The sequence below is a fragment of the Selaginella moellendorffii genome, unplaced genomic scaffold, assembly GCF_000143415.4.
Source record: "Selaginella moellendorffii unplaced genomic scaffold, v1.0 SELMOscaffold_112, whole genome shotgun sequence".
Taxonomy (NCBI): domain Eukaryota; kingdom Viridiplantae; phylum Streptophyta; class Lycopodiopsida; order Selaginellales; family Selaginellaceae; genus Selaginella; species Selaginella moellendorffii.
Genome location: NW_003314373.1, coordinates 44,951 through 58,494, shown reverse-complemented (window position 1 = coordinate 58,494; position 13,544 = coordinate 44,951). Strand labels below are relative to the sequence as shown.

General features: G+C 40.6%; 1 protein-coding gene across 1 annotated transcript; it reads left to right on the top strand.

Annotated features, from left to right (window-relative positions):
• The first annotated feature begins 10,797 nt into the window (after window positions 1-10,797).
• LOC9658546 lies at window positions 10,798-12,788 on the top strand. Its single transcript, XM_024664656.1, has 6 exons — window positions 10,798-11,262; window positions 11,331-11,417; window positions 11,469-11,652; window positions 11,700-11,914; window positions 11,976-12,135; window positions 12,197-12,788. Exons 1-6 carry the CDS (start codon window positions 10,957-10,959, stop codon window positions 12,643-12,645), a joined length of 1,401 nt encoding a protein of 466 aa, XP_024520424.1. The 5' UTR covers window positions 10,798-10,956; the 3' UTR covers window positions 12,646-12,788.
• Window positions 12,789-13,544: the final 756 nt, after the last annotated feature.

The following is a 13,544-nucleotide window of genomic DNA, read 5'->3' as shown; positions in this document are numbered from 1 at the left end:
TCATGATTTTTGTTGGAGAATTTCCAAAAATCTATTTTATCACTCTGTCTCCTCTTACCATCTAAAAACTTATTCACACATTTGTGTAATATATACATAATAGGATTATAGTTTCATTTGATTTAAATAAATTTCAATCTAAATAATCTATATTTTTATAGATCATTGCATTTTATCAAGCCATGATTGATTCTGAATGATTTTCTTGAAGAAATATGAAGTTAAATTTATTATTTACCTTTAAAAATTGATACCATAGAAAAAATACAAGATTTTTAATATAATGAAATTGGTATAGGAATTAAATAAAATATATGCTGAGAGTTGCAAGTATGGGAATTACAAATAGGAGTCACAAGCAAAAAACATGAGTGGGCAGGTAGGAGGTATGGGTGGGAGGATGTATCAGTAATAGATGAGAGAGGGCATCAACGACATATAAATGTAGTGTATTTTATTGTTTTTCCCTTAAACCAACTAAAAAAGAATTTGCTTAATAAAGAGCTCTTAATGGTTATGTTATCTAAATTATCCCTCAAAGTTTCAAAGATCCATAGTGACAGCATATCTAAATTTCATCCTATAATCACATGTATTAAAACATAAAGGAGTGTCCACTAGAAAAAATAAAACAAAATGCCACTAACATATAAATAAAATAGCATATTGTTTAATATGAGACATGAAAAATAGAAGAGCTGCTATAGAAATTTATGACACTGGAGTAAAGAGCTAATCATTAGCATAAGCATATTGCATGGAAAGCACAATAGCTAAAGCATTATACTAGAGTTAAAGGTGTGCTAAAGATGTTTTGGATTGGGGAGTGTCTCCATGCTTTAAAATATCTGGGAATTGTAAGAAGAGTAGAAGAAAGAAACCTAATCAATCCAAATAGTTATAATGGATCCCAAAAATAATACATCTCTTTGGACGCCTTCTGAGCAACAAGATGTTGACAAACTTATAAGTTAAACCAGGCTAGTACTCTTTTGTGTTTGGGAAAACTGCACCAAGACAATTACAGTGACTCTTCCACTCACTTTACAGTCAATTCATTAATATTCAAGATCCCAAACATCTCCTGCAAAAATGGCTCATGCACTTCCCAAACCTACTTAATGACCTGGTGCCTCCTGAAGCCATCTTTTGGCATCATCTTAACAATCTCCCGTGGCAGCATCTGAACATTCTTTATATCATCTAAACTCTTCAGCAAGTCAGCATTCAATGACAAGCAGTCCATGACTTTAGTTTTGACTATGATCTGATTTTTTTATGTCTGCTGTCATCCATTCTTTCCAACGTTGAATGACTACTTCCTTCCCTCCCTAAGACTGCACCATAAAACAAGAGTAAGAAAAGAGATAGAACCTGCTCTTGTTGAGTTGGATTCTTCCCTTTATACTGTACCATACAAAAAGAATCAGGAAAAATATAAAAGTGCCAACACAAACCTGTTTTGGATTTACTGGATTTTCAGCTAGGGTCTGACTATGGAGAGGGAGCTCAACAAGAACAGGTTCTCTTGGTGTTGTATCATCTCTTTCATTAGTTTTGTATTGGCCTCCATATTGTAGAGAAACAATCAGAAAAGAGATGATATAAAAGTGCCTGTTCTTTTGGATTTATTATCTTTCGAATTTCATCCACCTTAAACCCCAGCTGCTGCACTGCCTTCTGAGCCTCTTTACATGAAATAACTGCATCCCAAACGTGCTCCAGCGCCACCATCTCCAGTTTGTTCACATTCCCAGAATCATAGATAAACTCAGATACGGTGACTCATCCAAACATCCGAGGCCTAAAATTGTGGAGAGTTTTCTGCAAGATCAATCAGCCTCGATGACCTATTCATATCTTTTGCCTGAATGAAGAGCACACTCACGTTCAGCCTGTCCTTCATATCTCCCAAATGAATGGGCACTAAGAAGTCCACACCTGACGCACCATGGTAGCATACTATCCCACAACGCCTTTTAAATGCCTCAAGGAGATCAGACAAGTCTATCTTGGCTTTATAGATCCTGCAGAAGCAGTATCTTGCCTTGTGTGATAGCTCGCACCTTCTCCTAGTGAGACAACTTCTTCTGCTGTGCAAGCTTGCTGAGTGGCATTTTCACCAATTGAGAGAAAAACTCTTCCACTATACACCAAGATTATTTCTCTCCAGTCATTTCCCATGCCTTGTCTACTGTCTCTAAGAGTATGATCCTTAGAAGTAGCTCCTCCTGTTTGCCTTTGTAACAGAAGTCTGTAGCCATCTGGTCCCTTCTTGAACTGTTGGATACAATACCAATGCAACTTCAGAAACAAGTGGCTCAGTTGTTCACGTAAAGAATAATCGAGTTCAACAACTTGTCACACATAATGTAATCATCATATGGTTCGCAATTAGATCCTCCACAAGATTGGCAAAGGATCTATAAAAATCCCATATCTAATTCCCAACATGGCAATGCATGCATGCTTGCTGTACTGGGTGATATATCTAATCGTAACCAAAGTAAGCTTATACTGTGCAAGCCCAAATACCTCTTGAAACAACTCTACTTTAACTGCATCTGTAGCTCCTAAGCAGGATTCAGAGGTAGAATTCTTGGCGAGGTTGCTCAAGTAGGGAGACCTGGCCATACTTGATCATCCACTCATTACTAACCACCTCCTCAAAACAATTTCGCTGTTTTCCCCTCCCTTAAAGAAGGCAATTAAAGGAGACGGAAGATTAAACCTAGGGACGCGCAGAAGGATCGCACCACTCGGGTCCTAAGAAATTGGCGACCCTGGATGTAGTGTCCATGAACAGAGTTAAACAGATCTTCGAAGTGGGATGCACACGTTTTCTTACCACTGTCCATCTTTGGAAGGTAACAGCTTCATCAAAGACGAACAACAGCTTCAAATGTTGGTTTGTCATCTCCCCACCAATTCCCAAAGTAGGGACCTCATGAATATGCTTGTTGAAGACTTCAGTGGCTAAACTGAGTAGTAGCCTCTATCTTCACGAGAAACTTAAATCCCTGTTCAAATTCTTTTATCCGCTTCTCCACTCCTGGCCAAAAGCCCTTTTCACTAGATATCGTCATCATGTCTGAAAACACCTGTCGTGTCCACGGCTCCTCTTTCCTTAGTCCTCCACCCAGCTCCTCAATGCATGCAATCCAATATTCCAGACAGTAGGTCATGCATTTGAGATGGCCTACATGATCTCCATTTCCCAGTGCCTTGCACGGTAGCGGAAAGTGCTACTAAATGTTGAAGGCTCAGAATAACAGGTGCCAGAACCCAACGACAAGTAATTGACCCAAACTTGTTTCCAATGTAATTCTTGAACCACCCGCAACTTACCCCAGCTGCTGGACTGGAAGAGACTAACGACACGTGAAAAATCAGTCTCCTCCTTGATCTTGTTCAGGAGTGAGTCTCAAATGCTTGACCTGTAGCAGCAGCAAACATAAACATTCATGCAAACTGACACACTTACTCGCTGTCGTTAGCAGTATGGCATGTAGTAGACGGAAGTCCTTGTACTGCTCCTCTTCCTCCAGTGTCAGCTTGTACCAGCCAGCTCCATGGATATTATCAAACCATTCCTCGCCATTCAACTTCTCGAGGATGGACTTCCAAGATTCAAAAAGAAGCATTGGGTACTTCTCCAACACCATTCTCACTTTTGATTCCCGCGTCTTGTTATCTACTTGTTGCAGCGCCTGTTCAAGCACATACTCTGGGCCAAGGCCTCGTATTCCTCTTGCTGCCCTGGGGACAACAAATAGCTGATCCAGATATCTTAGCTTGGTGTCAGAATTGAAATCTTCAAAATCATCAAACAGGTCCTCCAGGTGTTGATGACAAATGATCACGATCGCAGCAGCTCCAATGCCTTGGACTGACCTTCTAGCCATCTCCTCTTTCACTCCCAGCATTCCGAAACCTCTTGGTCTTCCCGACATTCCAAATCTTCTTGGCTGAGATTGGCATGGCATCCATAGCCCATGCAAATCTTCTTGCCAATCGATGATTGCCACGTCTAGTGACAAAGAGCCAACATGAGAGCAAAGAATGAACAAATTTCCTTCTTTTCAGAAGGAAACTAGAAATAATTGGTTTTTTTTTATGAAAGAAGAAAGAAACACTAACTATATACTAGTTACATCCAAAATTTTCTTTTGAAATTTGCCACTGAATGTGGCCTTCGATCTCCATGATTCAAGGCATTTATCACACCTTGGATTTCGACTCTAACACTTTTCCTAAAGCTAAGGGTGTGACTGCTGTTGCTACCTTCTCCTTAGTTAAGGCTTGGCCACAACTCCAATGGAATTCCTGTGTTCCACAAATAGAACTTTAGCCAAAGGTTTTGTAAAGATGTTAGCAAGTTATTGTTGAGAAGAAATATATTGAACTATTAACAAATCTGTGTGTACCAAATCCTTAACATAGTGATAGTGCTTGACAACATGTTAAGACTTTCAATGTTGCACTTCACTATTGCACCAATTGATAATTCTCTTGTTGTCAATATGGAGAGTAATTGGTGTGGAGGATTGCCTAAATGCTTTATTTCGTTAAAGTGGAACTTATTCAGTAAAGTGGGACATTAATTAGCATGTGTCCACATGCCATTTCCTAGTACTTAATTAATATTTATTAATATTTCTATCAGTTTTTTAATTTATTTTTTATATTTCACAATATTATAACACAAAATCATATGAAAAGTTTTTAATTTATAAATTATAAAGCTAAAAATTCAAATTTTTATTGTTGTTATAAAAATGGCATGTGGCCACACACCATAAGTGGGATAATGAAAAGTTCCACTTTAACGAAATAAAGCATCTAAGAGCTCCAAGAAATTCTTGAAACCAAAGAATTTCTCTGGAAGCAATTAAAGTAGCAAGATACTTTGCTTTTGTGGAGGAAAGACCAACATGAGCTTGCTTCTTGTTAGCCCAAAGAACAAAGTTTGTTCTAAGTTGGAAGCAAAACCCTATTATGGATTTATGGCTATCTTTATCATCTGACAAGTTACTGCTACTATAAGCAACAATAGAAAAACCACTATATAAACTATATAATAGTCCAAAAGCAAGAGTTTGCTTTACATAACACATCACAAATTTGGTCATGTCCCAATGTTTCTTGCCAGGATTAGTAGAAAATTAGCTAAGAGTGATGACAACATAAAGCAAATCTAGACAACTACACACTATAGCATATATCAAACTCCCAAGCAAATTTCAAAATGTTACTTTTGCTTAATGCTCCTTCTTGGTGGAAGGACACTTAACTTTTGTCAAGAACTTGATGTTACTAAGCTCCATGGGCAAATGAAAAGGATTGCAATCAATATATCCATAACTCTCAAGTACTTTCATTAAATATTGTTATTGAGCTTATTTTCCTATTACAATGAATCTCAAAACCAAGAAAATATCAAGCTTCTCCAAAGTCCTTAATAGCAAAAGCTTTTCCAAGTTTAGCCTTGAAAATTTGCAAATACTTGTAGTTGTTGTTAATCAAGAGTGAGTCATCAACGTAGAGAGCAACAATAAGTAAAATCTTCCCTTCTTCTTGCTTGATGTAAGTGATAAGAGAAAATCCTTCAACTTTGAAGAAAACATTGATTTTCTACCACTATACTTTCGAGGCTTGCTTTAGGCTTTAAAGAGCTTTCTTGAGTTTCTATACGAGATATTGCTTCTCAGGTTGGGTGTAGCCATCTAACTGTTGAATATAAACATCTTCCTGCAAGTCTCTATTCAGGAAAGCAATTTTGATGTCAGTGTGATAAATCTCAAGATCAAAATAAGTTGCAAAAGCAAGCAAAATTAGAACACTTGTCATCTTTACCACTGGAGAATATGTCTTGAGATAATCCATACCATATTATCGTTTGTAGCCTTGTGCAACAAATTGAGCTTTGTGATAGTTGATGAAATTATCAGGGTTGAGCTTCATTTTGTAGACCCATTGACTATCAAGAGTTGTAATTCCAACTAGAAGAACCATTTCATCAAAAGTGTGCATACGAATGATGGACTTAATTTCTTGGTTCATTGCTCACTTCCAATGGCTTGCATTTGAACTAGCTATAGCTTCCATGAATGAGGAAGGCTCAAGTGTACATGCGACTACATAAAACTCCAACAAATCAAAGGTAATAGCATAGGAGCATTCAACATTTTCAAGTGTCTTTCTACTTGAAAAATTCTTATCCAAGTGGCTCAAGAGTAGCCTCATTGAATGTTAGAGATGCCATTGGAGTCAAAACAGTATCAAATCTTGGAGGAGAAAGTTGAGCTGGGACTTCGATGATTGGATCAGTTCCTCTTTGCTTAAGTGCTTCTTCGTGTTGAGCATCATTCCAAAAATCAACATCAAGAATAACATCATTCCAAAATCAAGAATTTGGAAAATTCACAAAGTTGAAATCAAGAATAAAACAAAAAAAAGGGGTTTTCTCAAAAAGTACCACTTCTTTCTGCTTGCAAATGTGAACCATGGTTGTTATAAGATCCATCAATTTGTAAGCATGAGAATTAAAATTAGACATGCCAACAAACATGAGTTTTTCCCCAGTTAGATCAAACTTGGTGCATATCTCTTGTGGAACATGCCAATATATTGTGCATCCAAAAATCTATACATGTGCCACATTAGGTTTAAAGCACTCTTCTAGAGCACAATAGGGCAATGGTTAAGGAGAAAAATAGCATACCTAATTGCCTCTACCCAAAATGTGGTGGAGCGTGAGATTGAGCAAGAAGGTATTGTGTTGTATTCACAATAGTGTGATTCTTACATTCTGCCACCCCATTATGTTGAGCCATATATGGTTCGGTGAGCTGGCTAGATTCTGGCTTGGGAACAAATGCTATTAAAGCATTATTCACAAATTCATCACCATTATCCATGTATAGCTTATTGATTTGACAACCAATTTGGTTTTCAACCAAGGCTTTCCAATTTACAAAGCAATCCAAGACCTCAAATTTCTTCTTCAGAAAATAAACCCAAGTTTTGTGACTAAGATCATCTATGAAAATCAAGAAATACTTAGCCTTCTTGAAAGATGGAACTTGTACTGGACCACAAACATCAATATGGACAAGTTCAAGCAAATTACTTACTCGACTTCCAATCATTTTAAAAGGGTAATGATGATGCTTTCCAAATGCACATGCTTCATATGGAGCAAAAGTTAATTTGTTAGATACATCTAAACCATTTACCATGTTCCTTAAGGTGGAAATCCCAGACAATATGTAATCGCCAAGTCATTTATGCCATAGATCACATATGCCTTTACCAATAGAGGCAAAAATCAAAGAGCTGGTGGACTCTTTGTCCTTGAGTTGCCATAGATTTCCTTTCCTAGGAGCTATAGCAACCATATCATGAGTTTGTGCATTTTAAATAACACAAACTTGATGATCAAAACACAGATTGTTCCCAACAATCTTAGCAACAGAAAGCAAATCTTTGTGAAGGGTAGGAACATATATTACCCCAGTCAGAGTTAAGTTCCAATGAGATGTCTGAACATTGATGTCACTAATGCCATGAACACCATGCTCACTATTGTCTCCTAACTGCATAGCATGCTGGCCAAGACAATTTTTATATTTGACAAAATGATCTTTGTGCCAAGATAGATGAGTAGTAGCTCCAGAATCAATCACAAAAGAGTTAGTTACCATGGCATTGTTGCAAAACTCAATTTTGACCTTAGCAACACAAACTTCATCCAAAAGCTGTCCATAGTGAGCTATAGATTTTAAAGATTTGAAATCTTCTAGCTATTGTTGAAGGTGTTTCATCTTCAACTTGCATTCAATTTCTTCATGGTTAGACTTGTTACAATAATATCAAAATTTCTTCTTCTTAGAGTCCTTGTTAGACTTCACATTGCTCTCATTTGCCTTAGAAAAACCTCCATCCTTTGAAATTTTATTGTTGTTCTTCTTCTTCACAAATTGCTTAGAAGAGCTTCTAGCGAATAAAGCCTAATCAGATTTGAAGTGAAGAATTCTAACATCCTTCTACATGATGATTTCCTCCTTGATGGCAAATATGGCACAACTAAGTTAAAGTTTGTCAACTTACATCATTATTTCAAAGAGAATGGAAGGAATTAAGAAGAGCATGAAGAAAAAAATAATTCTGAAGAAGAGAAAACTTGTTTTCCTTATCTAACTCCTTGATTTGCCAATATATGTTTTTCCTGTTATCCACGAACTAGTCAAAGCTTTTGACTCTGTCCACCTCATGTTGACCATCTTTATGTAGAGATGGCCAATCTGGACATGCGTTTGCTACTTGTGCTTCTCGCACAACTTCTTCCACAGCTCGCTGCTAGTGTAATTCTCACTAAGGGCAGCACACTCTCTGTCACCACAAGTCTGATTGTTGCCATGCCTTTGTCCTCACGCCGACTCAAGGTATCCACCTTCTGATAGCTTGCATTAGCTTTTGGCTTCAGCTTGTCACTGTTGACAATGCCCCAAACTCCCTCACCTTTGAGGATGAGCTCCATCTGGCACCTCCAGCTTGAGAAGTTTCCAGACCACCATTTTTTGACTCACAAAGCCCAACTTAACATACACATTGACAGTAAAGCTACATGACTCCCTTTTACATGCTTTTCCAAAAATGGAAATGGAATGGCCATTTGAGAAAGTGACAGTGGCAGCATTTCCATCCTTTTGATTTTGCTTCAATACCATAACAAAGAGCTAGAATGCTAGAATGAAGGCAAAGAATGAATAGGATCTTTTCAGAAGGAAACTAGAAACAACTGTTTTTTTTTATGAAAGAAGAAAGAAACACTAACTATATATTAGTTACATCCAGAATTTTCTCCTGAAATTTGCCATTGAATTTGGTCCTTAATCTCTATGATTCAAGGCACTTATCACACCTTAGATTTCGGCTCCAACATCTAAAAACCACTGCCTGGAGCTGTGCCACAATCTCACACATCCTGGACGCAGGGAATAGAATGGTTGAAGAGATTGCCAGGAGTTCTCCACTCTCCTTCTGACCCTACAAAATTACAAAATTACCTTTACTCACCCTTCAACTAGAATAATCTAGAATATTTTATTTGTGGATGTGAAAAATGCAAATAATTTTTCAGGGGATCTGCAGTAAATTTTCAAATAGATAGCAATGTTAGGAATTTTGATTATCTACATGGTTAACTTTATCTAGAAATTTACTACTATTCATTACACACAATTAATTAATAATGCAAGTGATAGGGAAGACAAGCTATTTTTTTTATATTTTTGAATGGCAATTTGATTATCGCCTTCTCGAAGAGCATCCTCGGAGTTGGAAGAGGATGCTGGCTCCAACATAAATCCCAGAGAGCCGCTCTTTCCAGCCTGAGCCGAAAGCCCGACTTGAGCCAGTGTGGCTTCCTCGTCAGGGACTCTCTTGCCGTGGAGGAAAACACGAATTCTCAGGCCGCCACCCAGCAGGTTCATCGTTGCATCCAGCACAGCTCCAGATCCATTGGCGCTGCATGGTTGATCGCTCGGATCCAACTCCAGGTGGGTTTGTAGCTAGGATCTGTGCCTGCATTCTCGGTTTTTCGCATCCACTCTCGGCCGAGCTGACCCTCGTGCTCCAGAATGGTGTCCAAGGAGCACGAGCCGCTTGTTCGCCCAGCCTTGCAGCAAATTTCAAAGTCTCTCAAGAACCATGTTGAGCCTGCGACTCCACGGTCCGTCACGAGCACCAGAGCTGTGAGGTAAGCTTAGATCTGAGCTCTACTTGGTGGAGTCTTGTCCACATTGATGGTTTTTCTTTGTTTTCCTTCCAGGGACTCGGCTATGGAGGACCCGGACGGTGTCCTGGCCAGTGTAGCACTGTGCATCGAGCAGCTGAGAGGAGCAAGCTTCAGCCCCCAGGAGAAAGAGAATGCCTGCAAGCAGCTCTTGGTACTCATGGAGGAGCGAGATCAAAATGCCAAGAAGGCGATCACATCTCACACGTAAGCGATACCACTGCTGGTGAATTTGCTGAGAACAGGTACCACCAGTTCTAAGATCAACGTAGCGGCGGTCATGGCCCTTCTGTGCAAGGAGGAGGAGCAGAGAATGAAAGTTCGGGGGATGCGTTCCGCCTTTGCTCGCGTTGCTCAAGAATGGATCCACAGTCGCTCACAGTGCTGCAGCAAAAGCGATATTTGCAGTGACCACCACTGTCAACCACGTTGGGGCCAAGATTTTTTCCACCGAGGGTATGGTTCCAAGCCTGTGGGAGCAATTCCAACCGGCGTGCTGGGGCTCTTGACCGGAGCTCTTCGCAACCTTTGCAACAATAACAACGTCGTGGTTCTGGTCGGCAACTCTAAGGGTTTGTTCTACCCGAGCGATTCTTCCAGTTTTCTTACCGGATTCTCGGTGAGATTCCATCGGTGTGACAATTGTCATACTTCAAGTAATCCACTCCCTGCTCAGCACAAAACTAACGCAAAGTTTTTGTCACACAGCATGCAGCGAAAGTTTTGGCGTCTTGACCACGACACAAGTCTATTATTCTAGATCCCAGAATATTCTTCATATACGGGACAAGGAGATTAGATTAATCAATGGAAACATCTACTTTCCAGCAATGCATGACACTATCAACCTTGTGTCTAGATTTGATTCCCTGCCCCTGAAGGAACCTTAAATTTTTCTTGCCGTAGGTGACATCAATACCTCCACTTTAAACGGACAAGATCAATCGATTTAAAGGCCTTCTCTCATCTCTGGTACAGATAAGCAAGAGCTACAGATTCTTTTTGTTTTGTAATATTCTTAGCTCTTTCAGGTGTTGCAGTGTGGTTGGTCATGAAAAAATCTCTCTTCTTAGAACTTTGGACTTGCAGCATTTATAAGGATTGCAAGCAAGCATAGAAGTTCAGAGTTGGAAAAAGAAGTTTATAGAGGAGAGAGAATGAAGAGTCTCGTCGCGTTTTTTCTTGTTCTTGCTGTGATCTCCAGCGTTTGCAATGCGCAAGATTTGAGTTTCACAGCCACGACTCCCAGCCTCACCAAAGGCAAGCCAAACACCTTCATTGGAACCACTGGCGATCAGATCGCGTCGTCTCTTCTCGCATCAAAGACTCCCGCAATGCTTTGGGGCTCGGTTCCCGCGAGTGCAATCACCACCATCTGCCAGAAGATTGTCCAGACTGGAAGACAGGAATACACTGCAAAGATAGATGGCGACTGGGGAGGATCCGAGACCCTCACGTTAAAGGTAGAGTCTAGACAAGTACCTTTGTTACGTTAATCTTTCTCTTGCTGACGACTGGATGCTATCTCTAGGTGGTCGCAACCGGTGGCTGTGGTGCCGCTCCAGATTCATCCGGAACGCAGTTCGTGTTCACAGACAACTATGGCCGCAAGAGTGCTGTAAGTTGAGTGATCATTTTGCAGCAACATAAATCACTGGATGCTTACCAGATTGTTTGCCCAAGCAACGCTGGAGGAACTGGCTGTGGTGTGTACATGACCGGCAGTGACGTGGAAAGCCTCTACAAGAAACGCTTGGAACTCGAGCAGCAACTACTGTTCACAAACTCTTCTGGCGATCATCAGGCAGCTCGAAGATTCTTGCTTGGTGACTGCAAAGAAGAAGCAGGGAAAGGTACCTCGGGGTGATCCATATGTTAGCTCGTTCCTTCTTTTTTGCAGGAGCAATCGGAGGTGCAATCACGGGAGTGTTGGGAACTGGAGGTTGCTTGGGACTGGGACCATTGGCACCTTTCTGCATCGCTGGCGTTTTGGGAGTGAGTGCTCAGCTTGGCGCGGCTGCTGGCTGCGTGAGTGCGTGCTTCCCTGGAGATGCAACGGTGCAAACTTCCACGGGCGAGACAAAGACGATGAGCCAGCTCCAAATCGGTGACAAGGTATCTATCCTGATCATCCATCGCTTCCACTAAACCGTTTTCCTCTGCTCGTGTCGTGAAGGTTGGGACGCTCAAGAACGGGAGGCTCGAGTTCAGTGAAATCTATGCTTTCGGCCACCGAGACTTGGGGCAGAAGAGTGACTTCGTCAACCTGGAACTATCCCACTCAAAGACCCTTGAGCTCTCGCGCCTGCATTTCGTGCCAACGCTGCTCAAAGCTGGTGTGTGTCATCTTTTCCTTCCAAAACTTTTTTTTCCACCAAGCTTACGAACCATTTCTAGGTGGAGTCAAATTCAAGCGTGCGCAAGACGTTCTTGTCGGAGATGTGTTGACCGCTTCATCGCCCACCAACAATTCGATCATGACTCCATTCCCAGTCACACGAATCTCGATCGTTACAAAGCCCGGCCTCTATAATCCATTGACTCTCCAAGGAACTATCGTCGTCAACGGAGTCGCCGCCTCGGTCCACAGCGACTGGTTCCTGGATGCCCTGTTTGACGCGCTCGGCCTCACTGCTTACCTCCCAGCGGCATACCAGGCTATCCTCTCCCCAGCGCGATTTCTCTACACACTCCTCGGCCATGATTCATACCTCGCGCTCTACAACTGGATCGACGCCAGGATCAATGTCGCCGAGTTCGGCACTGAAAATGGCGGCAAGATTGCAGCGGCGGCGCTGCTCGCCAGTGGAATCGCGTCCCTGCGATTGCTCAAGAACCCTATGTGAAAGGGTACCGGTATTTGCTGCAGCTTGGAAACTGGATCTTAGCTTAAACGACGGAGAATAAGAAATCATGCTAAAGCTTTCTTCTGACAGAGTGATATAAATAAAATCTCAAAACAAGAAACAAGATCTATCTTGCAAATTAACAAGAGAAATAGTGCTTTAGAACGTGAGAAATCAGGTGCCAAAGTCTTAAACTTCAAACCAAGAAAAAACGACTAAGAAAGTACACAATTTGGACAAGGCTCTGGAATATTTTGGGATTAGATTATTCCCTCTAATCCATAACAAATATATGATTGTATATGAGAGCATTATATATTTACATATATTTAGATATACTCTTTTTTCTTTGAGTTTTTTGCAAAAATATTATGCATATGTGAGAGCCAAGTGTACGGCTACGATGCTGTATACTAATATTAGCATAGTGGGATTTTGGTAGCCGTCGGATTGGTTTCAATCCGGACCACTTGCTCTTGTATATAAACTAGGGTTTTTGGGTTAATGGATATGCACATTTTTGTATTCCTGTTCCATATTCCATGCACTTACATTGGTGGAGATAAAGGGCACCTTTGATTGTCCCTGGGGAGTGCTCGGATTTGGGATTTTGATTTACATCTAGCTTTTGCATCGTCTAGATCTAGTTTTTTCCATTTCCTTTCTTTTGTTCTTTCCTTTCAGGATTTTGGTTTAGATCTAGCTTTTTGCATTGTCTAGATCTACCATTTCTTTCCAGCTTTTTGTCATTTCTCTTCTTTTGCTTTTTCTTTTTCGTTCATCTTCATAGCCGATCCGCAATCTCCTCCTTTGACTCTAGAGCAGCAGTTGGTTCACTTGTTTGATGCTATGCACTTGCAATTGAACAACCAAACTCAATTGATGGCGGCATTCACAGC